The sequence below is a fragment of the Chaetura pelagica genome, unplaced genomic scaffold (assembly GCF_000747805.2).
Source record: "Chaetura pelagica isolate M959 unplaced genomic scaffold, ChaPel_1.0 scaffold6, whole genome shotgun sequence".
Lineage (NCBI taxonomy): Eukaryota > Metazoa > Chordata > Aves > Apodiformes > Apodidae > Chaetura > Chaetura pelagica.
The window spans coordinates 903,281-925,892 of record NW_009953491.1 but is presented as its reverse complement, the minus strand read 5'-3'; the positions used below and the strand labels follow the sequence as shown (position 1 = coordinate 925,892).

At 39.1% G+C, this 22,612-nt stretch overlaps 1 protein-coding gene across 1 annotated transcript in view; it reads right to left on the bottom strand.

Moving 5' to 3' along the window:
* Positions 1–763: 763 nt before the first annotated feature.
* CCDC91 (coiled-coil domain containing 91) overlaps positions 764–22,612 on the bottom strand; it is a 105,932-nt gene continuing 84,083 nt past the window's right edge. Inside the window, 1 exon segment of the mRNA XM_009999047.1 lies at positions 764–886. Within this exon segment, the coding sequence (XP_009997349.1) occupies positions 764–886 (123 nt within the window).

The window sequence follows — 22,612 nt, the reverse complement described above, 5'->3', positions numbered from 1 at the left end:
TCAGGCTCCACATAATTACACACATCTTCTTCCTGAAACTGAGGTCAGTCATATTAATCGTGCTTTCATGGGAAAGTGACTTTTGGAATCCAATTAGCTTGCAAAACAGAAATAAAATACATACTATATGTTGGGTTATGGCAGTGTTTTGCACTAATCTGAAAAGACGCAAGGTTTAGTTTTTAAACTTATCTATTGCTACAGCTGGAGTTGTTTACGAAAGGCTAAAGAAATGCCTGTCAACACTCTTATGTTTCAGTACTGGTTCTTCTGTTATACATCAAAAGTAGGAAGAATAAGCTCCTCAGACTCACCTTAGGCAATGCACTTGGGATACACTGTGGAAACAGAGATGGACTTGTGTCTTTTCTCAATTAAATGTTTTTCTCCATTTTAAGAATATAAAAAATATTGATAAATTGTATCAACACATGATGCTAAATCTAAATCAGACATAACAGGGGAACATCTTCCTCATTGTTGCAGTTATCTAGAACTTCAATCATGAGGTACTGGAAAATACAATGAAAATAAAATAAAATAATTTTCCAGGGATTTTTTCCCTCTCATATTTGCAATCTGGTAACAGCAGTAAAATAAATAAATAATAGAAGAGCATAATCAGTGAATACTTCTATCAAGCGCAGTTTCAGATCAATCTTGAATCAATGACACCATCTCAGATGATTAGAATGTATCTGTCATTTGCTGGCTTGAGATTTGCAGCTTCATAAATCACACTCTATCAGCAGTACTGAGAATGTCAGTCTCTGTTTTCCTCTGTAGTGGTTGGCTCTTCCTTTAATAAAACACTTAACTGTTTCTGGGCACAAGAGAGGAAAAGTTCCAAACTGCACAAATTTCTCTGACGGACAACTTCATCCAGCTGTTGAAATTAAAAATAAAAAAAAAGGAAAAGTACATAAATAGATCAACTTTAAGAAAGCCTGGAAATAAATGCCGGGGTTTTTCAGCAAAAATTCAACCATACTCAACAAAAAAATGCAGTAAGAGCAGAAGTACGTAAGTAACTTCCATGCGTGCAATTTAGTAACAAGTTTTTATTGAAGTATTTGAGTTTCTTCAAAATAAAACGTACATAAAGCTAAAAGTAACTTTCCAACAGCTGTCAAATTCTACACAAGAAATCTGAAAAAGCTAAACAGCCTAGCTGCCACACATTCCCTCAGCATCTTTCAAAATTGAGCTGTTGCTTTTATAAAAGATACTGCTTCTGCTTTAAAATCAACACTGCATACAACTGCATATGCCAAAATTCAAAGACCATTGTTAATTTAAATGGCACCATATTTAAATAGTTTCCAGAGGAAAAGTGGTAACATTTTATGCCTACTTTGCTTATTCCAACATTTTATTGGAGTCCCCTTCTGTCAAACCATGTGAATTATACCGTTTCTTGCAGTAAAAAACAATGGTCCTTTCTTCCCCACCAAAAAAGATAAGAACACATTAACAAGACTTGGTAGGATGTGCAATATAAAAGACATAAAAACAGTTCACCAAAAGCTTTCTGAATTTTCTTAATTTCAGAAGTTTAGTACATAAAATGCACTGCAGAATGCCTTTCATTTGAACTTTAAAGTTCAAATGCCAAACAAATCATGTCACAATTGAAAGATGTTTTCAACCTGACTATCCTTATATTAGCCACAAATTCAACTAAATACATATCAAACAAGGACGTAAGGTGAGGCTGAAAGGTGGTGGTGCAAGGCTAGTGAGACATAACAGTTATGCCACTCAAGAGAAAGGAGGCAATGGAATTTGGAAGAAGTCCAGCTCTGCACTTCTGTCAAACTGTTGGGCACAAGTCCGTAAACAACGTCTCAAACTGTGGAACAGGAGCAAAATGCTCATGTGAGGCCATGTGGTCCTAGCAGACTGGAGCAACTGCTCTAGCAGACTGATGGCAATCATCTGGAAATGGCCACATTTTTCCAAAAACTATATCACACCTCATACATTTTCACACTCTCAGCTTTAATTAGAGCTTTCAATACAACTCTGATTCTATGGTATATCTCTGCATGTATCTGCTCATCATTTACCAGTCCAGTTAGGTGCTCTAATAATCACTTGAAGGGACATTTTGGGTTTTTAAGAGATACACTTTAAAAATATTAATACAGAATACAAGGCAAAGTTAGTGATACCTTCCCACTTTCCAAAGGCACCCAGAATGTAGCTGCAGCACTGTGACTGAATACAGAAAGGGAAACATTTTTATGACCCTGAAATTTGATGCTCTTTTAAGTTCCCCTCACAAGCAAAATCAAAAAGCTCTAGCAGTTTGAGTATTTTGGCATTTTGTTTCAACAGGGATGAAACAAAATGTGTCAAATGAATGTGTCAAATCTAGTCACAAGCAGAATACACATGTATTTTTAGTAGGCACATAATCATAAAACTCCTCTTTGGTAACATGACTGCTTCTACTTCTGCAAATTTCCAGCTATTGCGAAAACTTTTGCATCTCTTAGGAAAAGCAGATACTAGTGTTCCATACATAGCCTGATGTGAACCTAGTCCACTGATTTACAACAGATTTTAAAGCAGATTTAGTTCAAAATAAATTTCAGGAAAGTCTGCTCTTGATGTGTTTAAGTAACAGCTGCTACTGACAAGTAATGAAAGACTCAGAAACAGCAAACTAAGCTCTAAAGAAGCAGTATCTAGAAAAGAGTCTGGAACAAATGAACAACACAAACAGGCTCTTGTGCTGCTGCATTTGAAAAGTATCTTGCCTCCTTCCTCTTCTCTGGTCCAAAATATAAAGAGCATTTTGCATGAGGGAGCTTGCAGATGTTTTTGCACTTGGGACCAGCATTGCTCTGGGGAACGGACAGACTGCAATTCACATAAAATCATCTGTTCCATCTTAAGAGTGCACATGAGAAATCTTTCTCTAAACATTTTTTGTCATCAAATTCTGTTAATTCTGGTGTGTATATGAGTTGAAGGAGCTTAGCATGAACCATATATTCAATAGTTTCTTTTTATTGCATATTCTATCATCTATACTACTGCATATTTTTTAATTGAGCTTTGACTAAACTCTCAATTTTCTTTTGCAGATTCTGCTTAATGGAGATCAAAGTAGCCTACAAGATGTGTGTTCTGATATTAGCCACTGTTAACTGCCTTTACCAAAGCAGCAATCTCAATTTTTATATGGTTAAATTTATATTTCACCAAGTACTAATGTAAATGTTTAATGCGCTTAGTGATTAGCTGCAATATGACCAAATCAGGATTTCTTCAAGCTTGGGAAAGATTTTAAAAGTCTCACATAAATTAAAAACACATTTGAGGAGTCTTTGTTGAACTCAAGTGGTTAGTTGGTAGTCTCCCTTTGTGCATAAGAAAAGTTTATGGCTTGTTAACAGTCTATGTAAATGCAATAACATAAAAGTTCCGAATTCAGTTACCCCTTGTCTGCGCAGTTTTACGTATAAGCTTTGCCTCCAGCAGTATGTTCTAAAAATTCTTCCATGCTACAGTAAATGATGAAGCACTCTTGAAAAGATTTGGGATCTTCACATAACACAAAACGAGAAGCAGCAAAATTACGTTAGCTTTGAAAATGTTCTGTTTGCACATATTCAGTAAGAGAATGTCGTGGTCTCCCCCTCCTTCCCCCCAGCAGCACAGGGGGACAGGGGATGGGGTTTAGAGTCACTTCACAGGCTGGGGGTTCCTGCTGCTCCTGCCTCCTCAGGAAGAAGGATTCCTTACAGTCCTGCCCTGCTTCCCCATGGGCACCTGCTTGGGCACCTTCTTCCCCTTCTTCCTCACCAGTCACAGGCACAGCTCTGCCTCTCCAGCTCATCTCTTCTTCTACTGCTTGCTCTGCTCAGGTGTTACCTCAGTTTTTTCATCTGATAATGGCAGAGGTGCATCTGTCATTTCTCAAATGGCCCTTGGCTGGGTTTGGAGCAGGGGGAGCTTCTCAGCTTCTTACCAGAGTCACCTATGGCTTCCCCCACTACCAAAAAACCCACCAAACCAGCACAGAGAACATTCCCATTAATGGCAAAATTAACTGGGAAGTAGAAACAATCCAATGAAGCTGGGTTATATAATTTCTTGTTTAATGAAGCGTTAGCCACAGACGCATTTTTTTGAACAGTGCCTCAGCATTGCTGTGCTTCTGCTTGCATAATATACCATGAGCTGTGAAAATATGTAAGAAAGGCATTTTAAATCTTGTTTTTCTAAACAGTCTTCCCTCTACATTTTTAGCTCTTGCTCACTTCATGGAATGATCTCATCATTTAAACAAACATAAACGGGCATCTGGCAAATTCAAACTGAATGTGAATCATATGCAAATGTAATCAGTATGAATAACATATTAGGGATGAAGCATTTGCACAGCCAACCCAACCCAACTGTTCTAATTCTATAAATACTAAAAAATGCACAGTATTGGTTCAGATCAACCACATGAAGGTAGTTTTCTACATCATAATATCACCATTGTTATTACTAACCATAGAGTGGTTTGGGTTGGAAAGGACCTTCAAAGATCACCTAGTCCACTCCCCCTGCAATAAGCAGGGACATCTTCACCTAGATGAGGTTGTTCAGAGCCTTGTCCAACCTGACCTTGAATATTCCCATGGATGGGAATGTACCACCTCTCTGGGCAACCTGAGCCAGTGCTTCACCACCCTCATAGCAAAAAATGTCTTCCTTGTGTCTAGTCTAATTCTTACCTGTTTTACTTTAAAGCCATTACCCCATGTCCTATCACAACAGGCCCTGCTAAAAAAATCTGTTGCCATCTTTTTTATAAGCCCCCTTTAAGTACTGAAAGGTCATAATGAGGTCTCCCAGGAACCTTCTCTTCTCCAGGCTAAACAATCCCCACCCTCTCAGCTTCTCCTCATAGGAGAGCTGCTCCATCCCTCAATCCCTCTTCCACCGTGTTAAATCTATCCTGTTCAAAGTTCCCAATATTGTACCTTATGTCCTACTGGCACAGCTTTAATCAGCTCAAAGTTCCTGAACTTCATTATTTTAAGTTACTCAACAGTATCTTTTTAACTATGCACAGATTTAGTTTTGTGGTTTTTTGTTTTAAGAACTACAGGTTGTCTCTCTATGTATTCATATGGAATCTACAGAGGAACCAGCTTGGAAAAGCAGTTCCTTAATGCCATAATGTCTATACCACTCCTGAAATTCCCACAATTATTGAGAGACATTAATTTTCCAAAACTGAGCTGATTATTGCAGGACATTCCAACACATTCACTGCTAGTTTTCCCACTTTTGAGGTCTAAGTGTGATCCCACCACACTGCTGGTGAAAGATACTGGATGGGACACTCTCTGGGGTCCCACCTCATTCATGTCCTTAGATCACCCAGAATGATGTGCCTTTAAGCCACGCAAAGCATGCCCTGAAGGGAGACACAGGCCTCAGGAAAACTCCTATCACTGGATCTGAGAATTTGACTTGGGAAATAAAAAGAAAGGCCCACAAAAAAACTGTGCAGAATACTGCCACCACCTGACTGCCTTCACCCAAGCCTGCTCTGGTTTACTTAAGGTCAATCCATCTTCCACTGTATTGCTTCAAAAACCCATAGCTCAAACCAAGACAGTCATTATCCTTAGCTCTACATTGTCTTAGCTTTCATCATCCTGCTAACATTTGCTGCAAAATGGAATGAAATTCCACATGGATGATGCCTAAAGGAGACAACAGTTTCTTACACAAATAACTGAGCCTGAACGTTCTTCGTATTTTCCCCTTTGTAATATCTACCTGCAAAGAGATTTTTTTCACTGCATATGTGCTTTGCTTCCTCTATTGACTATTCTCCAACTCATTAAACATGACTGATGCATGCAAATGTAATTCAGCTCACTATTCTAGCTCTGCAAATACCCACATGAATAAAAGTTGCAGTCTCCTTTTGATCACGTGATTCAAACAAATACAACAATCAGACATCAAAAAAGATGTTCAGGAAGAAGTTTTTGATTTTACTTCCATTACTTGCATTTTTCATACTGATCACAATCATTTTATATACATCTGTAATAATATCTAGTATTTATTTAAATTGTTTTAGTGCTAGTCTGCATTATTATAATATGGTAACGGTCCTTCTGAACAATAGTCTGAACTTCAGTGCAAAGTGGATAAATTACTGTATTTTAAATCTGTAGCCACTTTCTAAATATTTTAGAGGAAAATTATTTCTGAAAAATTAAGATTTTTTTCTCATATAATTAAAAACTTTGCTTTTGCAGACTCCTCCGACCCACATTCATGGTGCACAATAATCCACTGAAATGGACTATTGCAACTAAGTGTTAGGATTCTTTGCATATACTGCACTGGATATTGGCTAACAAACCCAGTGTTCAGCAGAACATTACTGTGTAATTACAGAGTCACAAATGTCTTCTCATATTTTTATCAGTAGGTGTTCCTCCCTGAGGAAAAGTCAAAGATGAGGTGTTTGGTATGAATTTTATGATGCTTTGTTGTTGGTTTTTTTGGTTTCTTTTACATACTGACATGATCCTGAAAAATTCCATGGCTGCAGAAGTTCAGCTATGTGATTATATTTTCAATATAACTATGGGCTCAGAGAGCTTTCCCAGTGCACTAATATGAACTTCTCCCCACAGATTCAACAGAAGGCTTTAAAAATTCCCTAGCACATTAAATAGACCATATAAAAAATTATTACCTTGAGGAACCTGCAAATCTGAAAGTTGGATCAGGAAACAATGAATGACTTCCTCTCATTTCTGTAACGGATGAGAAGGAAAACAGATCCATATGGTACATATGTGTAGCAGAGCTTATTTTAGAGTTAATCCCAGAACAGGACATTTTTGTCTGCCCACCTGTGAATTTCTACTATTGATAACACTTACTAAGTATATAAAAACAAGGTTCTTCATGGCTATAATTTATACAGTATCTGCTACACATTAGAAAGCCATCAGTGCTCAGGACTGAAGCTCTAGGAAAGAGTGATGCTGAATAATTTTTAGTGCTATGTGAAAATGTTTCATTCTCCTTAAATATAAATAACGCTGCAACTTCTAAACCTTAAGGATTTTATGCCCTGAACTTGATCAGTGAAACCATTAAAATAATACCATATGTTGGACACATCTTTAAAACAGATCTGACTAGTCTGCTGAAGGTGGTGAGAAAACACCCTGTCAACCCTCTCAGAAACTCCACTATCTCCCACCTGGACACAGAAACATAAGAAAATACCAACTTTCTTTCATATAAATAAGAGAAAGACATTTGCTTTCAGGAAAGGAAACTAGATTGAGTGCATAAGGGAAATAAAAATGGTTGCAGCACCTGCTCAGACTACTGTAGAAGGTGCAAAATGGGCATTATCTAAGCACATAAAAACTATAATGGAAATATGTCAGTGTAAAAACACAGAAGCAACCTCCAGGGTGACCTACCTGCTTAACCAATTAGGAACAAGCTCAACCAAGCTATTTACAGACTATTGCCATACAATAAATATACAAAGTTACCATAATTGCTATTATAACAGATTGTTGTTTTAGCAGTCAGATTGAACCTACTTAAAGATGAGTAGACAGATATACATGCAAACAGTATTTTGGCATCTGAGTACATTATACAACAAAACACACTTGTATGATCTTAGAAATTGAGGCCCTCAAGCTCCAGATTTTTTGATTCAGGCAAAACTTTGACCACAGTAGTAGGGCCTCTCACCCATGTATATTATGTGGACAGAAATCTCTTAAAGGTTTTAAAGGTTTCCAACACAAAAATTTTGCAAAAACTTGTTGAACTCCTAGAAAACATCTTCCTTATGACTTAATATCAGATGAATGGAAAACACTGATTAAATATATGAATGCAGTCAGATTTCTTTAACACTGACCTTTGCCTTCCTTCTTGCTGTTGAGAAGTGACATTCCACTGTGCATCTGTTGAGATGCACAGCCTTTGACTGGTCTTTCCAATATCACATGATTTTCTAATGCTTACATGAAAGCTACATGGAACTGCAAAGTTGTTAAGAGTCACTTCTATTTGCAGGCATTGAAACAAAGTGCACTCTGCCATTTCTGCACTCTGGTCACAACAACCCCATGCAAAGCTACAGGCTTGGGGAGGAGTGGTTGGGAAGCTCCATGGTGGAGAAGGACCTGGGGGTGCTGGTGGACAGCCAGCTTAATATGAGCCAGCATTGTGTCCAGGTGGCCAAGAAGGCCAATGGCATCCTGGCCTGCATCGGGAATAGTGTGGCCAGCAGGAGTAGTGAGGTGATCCTGCCCCTGTGCTCAGCCCTGGTGAGGCTGCACCTCGAGCACTGTGAGCAGTTCTGGGCCCCTCACTGCAAGAATTGAGGTGCTGGAGCAGGTCCAGAGAGGAGCTACCAAGCTGGTGAAAGGTCTGGAGAATAAGACCTATGAGGAGAGGCTGAGGGAACTGGGATTGTTTAGTCTGGAGAAGAGGAGGCTGAGGAGAGGCCTCATTGCTCTCTACAACTACCTTTCAGGAGGTTGTAGGGAGATGGGAATTGGCCTGAATGAATGAATGAAGACAGAATGAAGACAGAACAAGAGGAAATGGCCTGAAGCAGCACCAGGGGAGGTTTAGACTGGATATTAGAAAGAAATTCTTTACCAAAAGAGTGGTTGGACACTGGAACAGGCTGCCCAGGGAGGCAGTGGAGTCACCATCCCTGGAAGTATTTAAAAGAAATGTAGATGTAGTGCTTAGAGACATGATTTAAGCACTGAACAGGTAGTTACGGTAGGGGGATTTAGGTTATGGTTGGACTTGATGATCTTCAAGGTCCCTTCCAAACAGGATAATTCTATGATTTCTGGTTTCCTCTTAAGAGGAAAGCTCTTCTCTAACTCATATTTATCTTCTGCGTCAATACATCCTGCTTTTCCTTCTACACAAACAAAGAAAAACTAAATACCTGTATCACCACCTTGTGTCCTTTTCTTGTTTAATGATTGAAGAGCATTAAATAGACTACTTTAAAATTAAGAAAGTTAAGAAAATTTCTGCTACTAAAATAGATAACCATTTATTGGAATCATGATTTGTTGGAAGTTAATATAATTATTTTGCAGACTGCTTCTAACATTTTATAGACTACAGGCTGAGTAACACTTGCTTAGACTGGTATTGCTTCAAATAAACACAACTTCCATGTGTTATGTCACATAGGACCAATTAATATTTTCTACTAGTTGTGAGAATGCAAAAAAAAAAAAAAAGCAAGAAATTATTTGAGATGGACAAAAATCATGGAGCTATCAAGCATCCCCTGTTTATTAAAAATCTTTATATGTTATCCCTGTTGATACTCAGCATCTTGACTCACATTATATTTCTGTGAATGCTATTAGGATTGTTTTACAAATGAAGCCATGTGAGTCAATCTAGGCTGTATGTCCTCCTGAGCAAGTTCTGATTCTACTCAGCATGGAACTCCAACAGTGTCTGCAACATCTCTGAATGATAAATGGTTAGCATTTGGTTCTGGCAAGTGTCTGCATAGCATCTGATATACACTAGATTCCAGTCCTCACAAGTTAGGCACACAGCAGAAGATTGATCACAATGCAAACAAGGGCCAAATTCATCAGATCACCTCCTCTGGTATGGAAGAAGGATCTAGAGATACAGAACACCACCTAAAGAAATTACTTGTAAGTGACACAGACTGCTTTCTATCTAGGCTTGTCAGTTCCTGATTCCTCATAGAGTGTAAAAGTCCTTAATACTTTGGGGTTTTTTTAAGTCTTGAACTGTTTTAAGTATCCAAGTCAGTCTTAGACACTATCTCATGCTGTTTTAATATGGCTACAAATGACTTGGCAGAGACTACACAGGGCTTCTGTGGAGCTTCATAACCACAAATTACGATCTCTCCAGGAAAGCAACTGAAGATTATCAGATCATGCTTCCTGAAAAGCTCTGAGTGCAGGGTTGGGTGCTTAGATTTGGTACCAAAGATGTGCTTCATTTGTCAGTATGCACACGGGTTTCAAATCAATCCAGGGTAAGCATGTTTGGTTAAAATCAACAGAAATATTATTATGTATAAAAATTACTATTGCTATAAAACCAAATAAAAAAGGGTTATCTGATGGGCTCCTGGTGAGTCATGCCCACAGAATTGCCTTGCAGTATTAAGATGGTATCTACAGAACTGGATTTACTAAGCCTAACTGAAAAGCAAACAGCTAATAAAAGCATTCATAAGAACAGTATTTTTTTATTACTTTGACAATGTATTTTACAATGTCTTGGTATAAGTATGTAAAATAATCAATGTGACATAGGTGTTTGCAGTGGATACAAACTGAAAAAACTACCCTAATCATGTACACGACAAAGCAGCCCTATGGTAAATGTCTCCACAGTTGCATAACTGCTATTCCATTGCCATGAGTGAGTTCTAAATAACTGGATCTAGTGTGATTCTTCATTAACAGGTTATTCACCAGGAGCACAATTTCCTTATCTCTAATAAGAATTGTAACAGATGCTTAATAATACACCTCACAGAGAATCATTGTTTTAGACTGGAAGGTGAAAAGCAATGCTATATGCAAAGCTGAAACTACACATAACATAAGGACTCAGACTGTAGCTATCAGATATCAATGAGACTGGAGTTATATCGTGATTATCGGATAGTTCCTGTGACATTGCAATACTATTGGTATTAGCTATCTCTAAAGCAAACTGTGTCCTAACAACACACTGGAGTTTGGTATATACTGAAGGAGCAGGAGAAAAATCCTACCTCCTAGTTTTAAAGAACACTTGGTTTAATAGTCAGGTTTTCAGTTTGTATTTTAATGAAACTTTAATGGTAAGACGTGACAGGATGAAACAGTCCATCCTTCAAGGCACAGGCAAAGATGATATCACATACAGATATATACAGATACCTTTCTAAAACTACCATTGTAGTTTACAGCTGATGGATTCACACTAAGAAATTCAATAAGGAAAATCTACCTAAAGTGAATCTGTGATAAATTTACTGCTAAGTCAGTGGTAAGCATTAAAATAAGTAATTAAGCATTAAGGTTCAGGGAACAAAAATTAATCTTCTGCTATTCAGAGGAGCATTTTTGAGACCACACTTACTACTGGACTTCTCTCCTTCAGTACTGAGAGGATTGCTTTTGCTAATGCTTTTGCTAATGCTTTTTACTGACAGACACATTTTACTTGAAAACCTCAGTTTGGAATTTGAAGACAAAGCTACTGCAGCAAAATTCGGGACAGCTGCTGCAGAAGCACTTCATAATGCTGCAGCTGCAACAATGTCACCAAAGACAAGACCTCCTTATTTCTAAACACACACAGATTGAGTGAGTACCCATGGCTCTCAGCAGGTCATCACTTAGACCGCCACAAGCAGAAGACTGGAAAGGAGAAGGAAAATATCACCATTAAAACATAATAACCTACAGGCTTTATGCTCTACACAACTCCAAATTACTTCTGCAACTGCCAGTCAGCGGAGACTTCTCAACACCACCAGTACAGTATATCCCCCAAAGCAGCTTCCTCTGGTTACTAGATCAGCTATTCTGCTTCTCTTCCAGATGCAGATGTGTATTAAGGCTTTAGAGTGAAACAACATAATGAAGGACAGATGGCCACAAATAGAACAGTAGGGTTTTTTACCTTGGCAATACCTTATTTTACATTAAAAAACAAAACAAGAAAAAAAACCACAACAAACCCAAACAAAACTGTTCCTAAGCAGGGTGGAGGGGGGGCGAGGGGGTGGGCAAGAGAGGGAAAAATACCCTTGACCACATAATATGAATGAGTAGCCTGCGGACAAAGCAGAAAAATAACATATATCTATTAACTATATACATAAATCATTGAAGCTTCTTTGCATGTTTCTCTAGCTTCACAGACAACATGATTAAGTCTAAAATTTTGATCCCACCAGCTTTGCTGCAGGAATCCAACTGCAGGAGATAGATTCATCAAAACACACATGGTAAGGCCAAGTTTCCCATTTACTTTTTTAAATCCAAGTTCAGCAGCAGGGTACAAACAGTAAAAGAAAAGACATACCTGAAAAATATAGCTAAGAATCTGCAAGATTTGGGAGAAAAATAGCTTGAAATTTTCTGCATATAACCAATTCTGAAATGTTTCCAGCAATGCCTCAGCTAAAACCGCAACCGGAAAAAAACCCAACAAAAAACAGTAAAAAAAACCACCTAAAAACCTAAGCAGATAAAACTAGTGAAGTTAAAGTAACAGGTTGCCTAGAGAGATAGTGGAGGCCCCACCTCTGGAGATATTCAAGGTCAGGCTTGATGGCGCTTTCAGCAATTTGGTCTAGTTTGAGATGGCCCTGCTTATTGTAGGGGGGTTGGACTAGACGACCTTCAGAGGTCCCTTCCAACCCAAGACATTATATGATCTCCACATAAAAGAAGTTGGGTGTAAATACAGAGCAGTACAAAAAAACCCAAACAAACTCTGAACTGAATATTTCTCAGCTGTACATACCACATTTAGAAACAGAAGAAATCATCTTTATGCCTAAAGTTATCTACTTTATTTGTGCAGCGAGCAAAATAATAAATCAATTCCCTCTCAAATTGAACAGTTAAGAGAATCTGTTATGCAATGAGACTTTGTGGTGGCCCTGCAATTACTCTAGGCTTATCCTATTGTGCTACATGGACAGAGACATTCTCCAGACCACAACTGCTTTTGTTTGATTGATTGTTTTTAAATTTTATTAAGACGCATGTGAGTTCTGGATCTTCACAACACAAATCCATGTGTCTTTGCATGTCATGGAAACACAATGGGAAAAAAGGGGTTTGTGTATTCTGTCCTTGTCTCTTTGGGGCTCAATTCTAATGCCATTAAAATGGTATCACAGAAATCTAGGCATAGAAGAGACACTGACCCAACTTCTGACCTTTGCACTGGGAACTCACAACAATGTTGATCAGTGTGGAACAATTGCCTCTTCTCTCTTGCAATTTGGCAGCCTTGTAGGTGCATGCCAAAATGCCTTTGCTGAGCAAATGTCCATCATTAACTTTCTAAGATGATTTAGGATCCCCTTGGTGTCAATGAGAATGGTACAACACGAACTTACAAAAAAGCCAAGAACTTGACCTATGACTAAGAAAGTAAAACTGCACATGATTTGCTTAGCTTTAATTAATCCAAGTTGATCATATTGAACTGATTAAACTTTCCATCTAGTACAAAGTAATGTAGATTACAGTAACTTAAAAATACCTCAAAATTTATAACCATTGCTCTGTTACCAAAACACCTAATTACACTTATTTAGAAACTCTGAATTAAGAAATGTCAGTGAAATACAGAACATTGGAATAGAACTTGGTTATAAGCATAGAGATAAATTTGAAAGAAAAAGACAGTAAATTAATAAAGAATTTATTTTAATAGGAATCATATAATCTTCACCAAGTCCTCCTCCTCAAAGCTTTCACTTACTCAGTTTTGTAGAATATTAAATGTCTAACCTTTACATTTCAGCTGACCTGTCTCACCTTCTCATTTGGATGGTAAGATTATAGGTATCCATGTTAATTCATACACAAGGATCCATTGTTTCTTGTCTTGTTTTGGTTTTGTGTTTTGTTTGTGGGTTTTTTTGGTTTGGTTTGATTTGGTTTTGTGAGGTTTTTTTGGTGGTTTGTTTGTTGTTGTTGTTTTTAAATTAGTTTCTCTTATTCTAGCCAAAGCTTTAATGAAAATGCCTAATAGATAAGAGCCACAAGTTGCACATCCATAAATCCATGGGTCCTGATAGGAAGCACCTGTGGGTGCTGAGGGAGCTGGCCACTCTCCATTGTCCTTGGTAAGTTGTGGGGAACAGGAGAGGTGCCTGAGGTCTGGAGGAAAGCAAATGCCACTCCAGTTTTAAAAAAGAAGGAAGAACCAAGTAGCTATAGAGTGGTGAGCCTCACCTCCATCCCCGGAAAGGCAATGGAACAACTTATCCTCATTGCTCTATCTATGCACATCAAGGATAAGAAGGTCATTAGGAGAAGTCAACATGGTTTTACCAAGACAAAGGCATATTTAACAAACCTGATAGCCTTTTATAAGCACATAACCAGCTGGACAGATGATGGTAGTGCAGTGGATGTGGTTTATCTTGAGTTTTAGTAAAGCATTTGACACTATCCCACAGCATCCTCGTAGATAAACCAAGGAAGTTTGCTCTAAATGATTGGGTAGTGAGGTGGATTGTGTACTGGTTGAAGGAAAGAAGTCAGAGAGTTGTGGTCAGTGGGACAGAGTCTAGTTGGAGGCCTATATCTAGTACAGTTCCTCGGGGATCAGTACTGGGACCAGTACTATACAAAATATTCATCAACATGAGGGAACAGAGTGCACTGTCAGCAAGTTTGCTGATGACACTAAACTGGGAGGAGTGGCTGACACACCAGAAGGCTGTGCTGCCATTCAGAGAGACTTAGATAGGTTGGAGAATTGGGCGGGGAGAAACATGATGAAATTCAACAAGGGGAAGTGCAGAGTTTTACATTTGGGGAAGAACAACACCATGTCCCAGTACAGGTTGGGGGCTGAACTGCTGGAGAGTAGTGTAGGTGAAAGAGACCTGGGGGTCCTGGTAGACAGGAGGATGACCATGAGCCAGCAATGTGCCCTTGTGGCCAAGAAGGCCAATGGCAACCTGGGGTGCATTAGAAAGGGGGTGGTTAGTAGGTCAAGAGAGGTTCTCCTCCCCCTCTATTCTGCATTGGTGAGGCCACATCTGGAGTATTGTGTCCAGTTCTGGGCCCCTCAGTTCAAGAAGGACAGGGAACTGCTTGAAAGAGTCCAGAGCAGAGCCACAAAGATGATGAAGGGAGTGGAACATCTCCCTGATGAGGAAAGGCTGAGGGAGCTGGGTCTCTTGAGCTTGGAGAAGAGGAGAGACTGAGAGGCAACCTCATCAGTGTTTACAAATATGTAAAGGGTGAGTGTCAGGAGGACAGAGCCAGGCTTTGTTCAGTGATGCCCAGTGATAGGACAAGGGGCAGTGGGTGCAAACTGGAGCATAAGAGGTTCCATGTGAATATCAGGAAGAACTTCTTTCCTGTGAGAGTGACAGAGCCCTGGGACAGGCTGCCCAGAGAGGCTGTGGAGTCTCCTTCACTGGAGACATTCAAAACCTGCCTGGACAAGTTCCTGTGTGATGTGCTCTGGGTGACCCTGCTCTGGCAGGGGGGTTGGACTGGGTGATCTTTTGGGGTCCCTTCCAACCCCTAAGATTCTGTGAAAATTATTACTTCCACACATCTAATTAAGAACCTGGATTTTTTTCGTCTACTTGATCTCAAAATGTTTTGAGACATTTGTACAGAATGCAAAACAACCAATATAAAAAAAAAAAAGTTCTAGTTCTAATTTTCGGATTTCCAGAAGTACAGTATCAGATACTGTTCAATTATAGTATTGAAGGATAAATCATGAATAATACAAGACAGCCTCACTCACAGGGGACAGCAGGTGTGTAGGGATGCATAATTTCATCCTGTTGCACATAGCCTTCCTAACAGGCAACAGAAAGAAATATGGAAGTATCTTCTGCTTCCCTATCAAATATTTGCAGAATAGAGACCTTACATGACAGATGTTGCATTTCCCTGGACCTCAGGTGTTGCTTCATCATCTCATGATGTGAAAAACAACATCAACAATGCACTGATGAATACACCTGGGTAACATTAGTACACTGTACACTGCAAACCTTTATTAATGTGAACAGTCTATATTCACAGGGCAAGTTGAATGATGATGTCATTGCAGATCAAATCCCAAACTGATACACCTCTTTGAATAATTATGATGCACATTGGATTAAACACACAATACATGTAAAGCACAAGAATACTTTTGAAATAGTGTAACCTGTCATCTCACTGTTCAATAATATAATACATCCTGCAATTTTTTCCCCTTTTGGCTTTGATGGCACAATATTTTCTCAGCAATAACTCCACTTGATTTTCAGTTGATTTCCACTGGAATCTTGCCTGACTAAAGAGTACAGGTGTTATATATCATAGGCTGCATTGAAAGATGGGAGGTCAGCAAGTTGAGGGATTCTCTCCCTCTACTCCACTCTTGTGAGACCCCACCTGGAGCATCATGTCCAGTTCTGGAGCCCTCAACACAGACAGGACATGGAGTTTTTGGAGTGAGTCTAGAGGAGAACCACAAAGATTATAATCAGAGGGCTGGAGCACCTCCTCTATGAAGAGAGGCTGAGACAGCTGGGGTTGTTCAGCCTGGAGAAGAGAAGGCTCAAGGGAGACCTTTGCAGTACCTGAAGGGGACTACAGGGAAGCTGGGAAGGGACTTTTTACAAGGGCATGGAGGGAGAGGACAAGGGGTAATGGCTTTAAGCTGAAGAGACTAGAGGTAGTTTAGATATTGGGAAAAAATTATTTAGTGTGAGGGTGGTGAGACTCCAGCACAGGTTGCCCAGGGAGGCTGTGGATGCTCCATCCCTGGAAATGTTCAAGGGCAGGTTGGATGGGGCTTGGAGCAGCCTGGTCTAGTGGGAGGTGTCCTTGCCCATGCAGGGGGGTTGGAACTAGTTGATCTTTTAGGTCCCTTCCAACCCAAACCATTTTATGATTCCATTATAACCTTGGTCTTTGTAGATTTATGCAGTGAGGCACAAAAAGATATATGAAACAGTTTTTACTTAAACAAATAATTCCAAGCTCTGGCAATTCTACTCTAAAGGAATTGCAGAAAAACATACAATAGGTTATGTATGTGGTTTCAACTACATTGCTTTCATCAGCATAAATGATTACTCAAGGAGACTGAAAATTATAATTTTGATTATTTAACTATTTCCTTTGGATTTTAATGAACCTAAGTAAGTGGCAGAGAATTGTATTATTTTTTTTTCCCTTTCCTTTTTTAAGAACAGGGTACTATAATTCCCAGGAAATTAAAAATTCTCTCAAGTGCACCATGTTCCTGTATTGAAAAGAGGCAGAAATGTGCCATAAGAACCTCTGAAGAAAAATGTCCAATAGGATATATAGATTGTAATACTATATCAGAAAATGCCATTTAATAGTAATATTTCAAAACAATAATTTGAAAGATCATAGAATTGTAAAAGTTCAGGAAAAAAAAAAAAAGCCATGCTCATTTCTGTATCCCATGCAGCACAGTGCTTCAGTATGTCTTATTCACAGAGGAGAAAAAGGAGAGCCAGGTGCACCAACACATCTTACACTACAACTTTACAAAATTCCCTTACTTAATCCTTTGGATTTATATTGCTCTTTGAGTTGGGTAAAGAAGCAGTGTGAAAATGCCCCGAAAGCCTCAATGTAAATGTTTCTTTAATCCTACTAACAGGCTCAGATGAAGGAGCAGGAAACTGAGCTAAGGAACTCTCAATGACCCCACCACTACTGTCTCTCTTGGCACTGACCTGTCGGTCACAAGTTCATCCTAGGCACAGCACAGATGTTCTGACATCAGGCTGATTCAGGACATCAGCATGTGGACCCCTGTAACACAAAAGTCCATACCATATGGTGGTGTTTTATAGCAATATGAAGTTGGTAACTTAAAGCTGAATTATTAAAACAGTTGATACAGAAACAGAAGATAGGATTAAATGCTTTGAAATGAGGCTTTGTCACGGTACACAGAACTTTGTATTCCCCAAACATGCCACTGAATTCAGCCAAAAAAGATACAGCTTTATGGCTTTTCTTTTAAAATCAGAAGAAGGGCAAAAATTAAAAAGGAAAATACTCAAGGTGACACCACATTTTAAAAACTAGGAAACTGGTCTGTTAAAATGTGTTGGTGGTAACATTTAGGGTTTGGACTCTCATTAATGTGGCCCCAGGGAGAATATAAACACTCATTCTGAAATTAAATCTGGAGTTTGCCCACCGCAGTCTTGTTTTCAGCTTCAGCTGCTGGCACTTCAGCCTGCAATTGAGGCCTTGCATCAAATGCCAAGCCAAACATTCAGGAACAAGAATGGTAATGACACCTTATTTTGTTCTAAGTCACATTAAAATCTAGCAAGTACTTAAAAAAAGAATTACTCATTTGAGATTAATAACTTCGGTTGATTTTCACAACCTCTTCCACTTGCACTTGAATTCAAACAATTCACCTTCAGAAGAAAGCTGTGCTTGATGCTTGAAATTGAGCAACCTTGCAAAACAATAACACATAAAAAAAAATCTGATAATAACTGGCTAATGCTAAAGGGCATAAATTTTACCTACTAGAGTTGAAAAATAAATTCTCTGGGTTTGATGCATTATTTTGCAAATGACTCAACACAAACGGATCAATAAATGAAAGCTGCCAATCTGGAACACAAGCTTTCCAAGAAGGGTCCTTCCTATTCCCAGTGATAAGATATTTTAATATTATAACTGTTACTGAAATATTTCACACCAGCATCTGCTTAAGTTCTCTCTCTTATTCCCACCTTCTTTCCATAAACATGCTGAACTCAAGGTGACAGTACACTTCTCCAGCACTTCTATCTGTCTGATAACAGGGATCAATAAGCTACTGTTACTGTCTATTAAAATGATGTTTAGAGATGTTTTCTGGTAATAATACTGTTTTCAAATCACTTTTTACAATCACAGCCAGTTTCAGCTACCACACATCTAATTTCTCTTCTGCTATGCTAATCTAATTTTTTAATGACCTTTTTTGCTAACTAAGGCACTTTTGTCAATATTGTAAGGAACTAAAATAAAATTTCAACAGCAGCACTAAAATATGTAAAGGGAGAACTTTTAGTCTGATTTGATCACAAAAAATTTCATTGACCATCTTCTGGGATAACTGTGATAGATGAGTAACAGAGCAACTATGTTGAGGTACACCTATCTTCTTATTTGCCCAGCCTTTAGGAGTAAAGTACAGACAGTCCCTCAGGCAATTTCAGCAACCTGAAGGAATTTGCTGTCTCCACTCAACAGGGTGGATAAATTTAATTAAAGATAACATTTACCCTGAACTTCAGGCATTTTTTTCAGTTTTTACCTTGAATAATTAAATGCAATTTACTAGTTTTCAACACAAAAACTTCTCTTAAAATACTAGAGAATTATGAACCTTGCAGACCGAGGCACCTTTCTCCATGAATCATAGAATCATCAGAGTTGGAAGGGACCTCTAGAGATCGTTTGGTCTGACTCCCCTGCTAAAGCAGGATCCTCTAGAGCACATTACCCAGGGCTGCATCCAGGCGGGTTTTGAGTATCTCCAGAGAAGGGGCCTCCACAACCTCCCTGGGCAGCCTGTCCCAGGGCTCTGTCACCCTCACTGTAAAGAAGTTTTTCCTCATCTTTAAATGGAACTTCCTGTGTTCCAGCTTGTGCCTGTTGCCCCTCATCCTGTCCCTGGGAACTACTGAAAAGAGTCTGGCTCCATCCTCCTTGCACCCACCCTGTAGATACCTACAGGCATTAACAAGGTCTCCCGCCAGCCTTCTCTTCTCCAGGCTAAAGGGTCCCAGCTCTCTCAGCCTTTCCTCATAAGGGAGATGCTCCAATCCTCCAATCACCTTTGTAACCCTCCACTGGACTCTGTCTAGTAGTTCCCTGTCTCTCTTGAACCGGGGAGCCCAGAATTGGGCACAGTATTCCAGAGGTGATCTCACCAGGGCAGAGTAGAGGGGTAGATGCATTTTTTGAGATGTCTTGTCAAAAAATGTAGACAAAATCACCATCTCAATTTTATTTTATTTTATTTTTTAAACTCATGAATCGCATTTCAAAAAACAGCTTAGTCTTTAAAATATTCCCTAATAAACTCTAGCCTGCACCACTATTAGTAAAAAGTGCTGATAAGGAAGACACATTCTTCCACAGAGAACAAGAACTGAGCTATGAGGTAAGGAAAGCTGAAAATCCAATTTAAAATTTAAGAATGAGCGAGCATTTATATTTAGTGTCTCTAAAGATTATTTTGAGAGTGATTTTAATGTAAGGTGCCATTTGTTTAGTATCAGGAGAAATAACAGCATTTCTTTCCAGTTTTAAGTCCTTTCATCACCTTTTTTCCACTTCTATTATCTTACTTCACTAATAAAAGTGAATTAATGTTGGTTAATTCTTTGGTCCTGAATCTAAACAAATCAAAAATAAAAATTGAAAATACTTGCAATAACTTGTTTCATAGTAAAAACCAACCCCCAAGATATGCAAACTTTATATAACAAAGGCACAAAAAAAAATACACTGCCCTGCTTGGCTGGACAAGTTCAGAACTGTGAATTAGAAGTCAGATTTGTAACACCAGCTCTAAAAGTAATTTACTTTTTGCAACTGTAGTCAAAGGCATAAACCTAAAACAAGATTATGTTTGATACAACTATGACAATACCTGGCTATTCATCTTTGACTTCAGAGTACATTATTAAAAATGTACCCTGATAGAAAGGAATGTCCATGGAGAAGATCAGTGGTGTTGATCTGACTTAGTCATGTATGTTTTCTGCTGTCTTGGGCATAACTTGATCAGTATTTTTCTTCCCTTCAGAAGCACTGTGACTACAATCCATCTGCGCACCGAATGAAATGCACAGTTCCCTCTGCAAATGTTAAACCACAGAATCACAGAATGGTTTGGGTTGGAAGGGACCTTAAAGATCATCTAGTTCCAACCGCCCTGCATGGGCAGGGACACCTCCCACTAGACAAGGTTGCTCAGAGCCCCATCTAACCTGGTCTTGAACACTTCCAGGGATGGGGCACCTACAGTTTCTCTGGGCAACCTGTGCCAGTGTCTCACCACACTCACACTAAAGAATTTCCTCCTAATGTCTAACATTCAAGTTTAAAGCCATTACCCCTCATCCTCTCACTCCATGCCCTTGTGAAAAGTCCTCTCCAGCTTTCCTGTGGGCCCTGTTCAGATACTGAGAGGCTGCTATAAGGTCTTCCTGGAGCCTTCTCTTCTCCAGCTAAACAACCCTAACTGTCTCAGCCTGTCTTCATAGGAGAGGTTCTCCAGCCCTTAGATTACTTCTTCCCAGAATAAACCCACTGAAACTGGGCAGATGTATGACTTGCACTTTAAGGTAATGGGTGTTATTAAGGAAATCTCTAGTATTTTCTGAATATTCCGAGGGACCTTGCTTATCCATGCAGGTCCCTTACAATCTCTACCCAATTTCTTACTCAAAGGAATGCACTTATCTTGAGCTTGAAGGAAGTGTTATTTAAAAATTGACCAACTTTCTTGGGTTCCCTTCCCTTCCATAGTCTTAGCCCACAGGATTCCTGCAAGTAGATCTTCGAAGATTACAAAGTTAGCCCTGTGGAAGTCCAGGGCTGTCATCCTACTTATTGCCCTGCTTCTTCCTTGTAAAATACTAAACTCCACCACCTCATGATCACTGTTGCCAAGGCTGTTCCCAAACTTAATGTCTCCAGCCAGCCATTCTTTATTCATTAATACAAGGTTCAGCACTGCACCTCTCCTTGTTGGTTTCTCCACCACCTGCAGCAGAAAGTTATCATCAATGCACTGCAAGAGCCTTTTGGACTGAACATGCTTTCCAACAAATATCAGGGTGACTGAAGTAATCCATGAGTACTAAGGAGTGTGATCAAGAGGCTACTTCCAGTTGAGTGTTGAAGGCCTCCTCAAAATCATGTTCTTGGGTCGGTGGTCTATAGTAGACACACACAATGGTTTCACCAACATTTGCATGTCTCTTAATTCTTACCCACAAGCTAGAGTCTGGCTCCATCCTCCTTGCACCCACCCTGTAGATACCTACAGGCATTAACAAGGTCTCCCGCCAGCCTTCTCTTCTCCAGGCTAAAGGGTCCCAGCTCTCTCAGCCTTTCCTCATAAGGGAGATGCTCCAATCCTCCAATCACCTTTGTAACCCTCCACTGGACTCTGTCTAGTAGTTCCCTGTCTCTCTTGAACCGGGGAGCCCAGAATTGGGCACAGTATTCCAGAGGTGATCTCACCAGGGCAGAGTAGAGGGGTAGATGCATTTTTTGAGATGTCTTGTCAAAAAATGTAGACAAAATCACCATCTCAATTTTATTTTATTTTATTTTTTAAACTCATGAATCGCATTTCAAAAAACAGCTTAGTCTTTAAAATATTCCCTAATAAACTCTAGCCTGCACCACTATTAGTAAAAAGTGCTGATAAGGAAGACACATTCTTCCACAGAGAACAAGAACTGAGCTATGAGGTAAGGAAAGCTGAAAATCCAATTTAAAATTTAAGAATGAGCGAGCATTTATATTTAGTGTCTCTAAAGATTATTTTGAGAGTGATTTTAATGTAAGGTGCCATTTGTTTAGTATCAGGAGAAATAACAGCATTTCTTTCCAGTTTTAAGTCCTTTCATCACCTTTTTTCCACTTCTATTATCTTACTTCACTAATAAAAGTGAATTAATGTTGGTTAATTCTTTGGTCCTGAATCTAAACAAATCAAAAATAAAAATTGAAAATACTTGCAATAACTTGTTTCATAGTAAAAACCAACCCCCAAGATATGC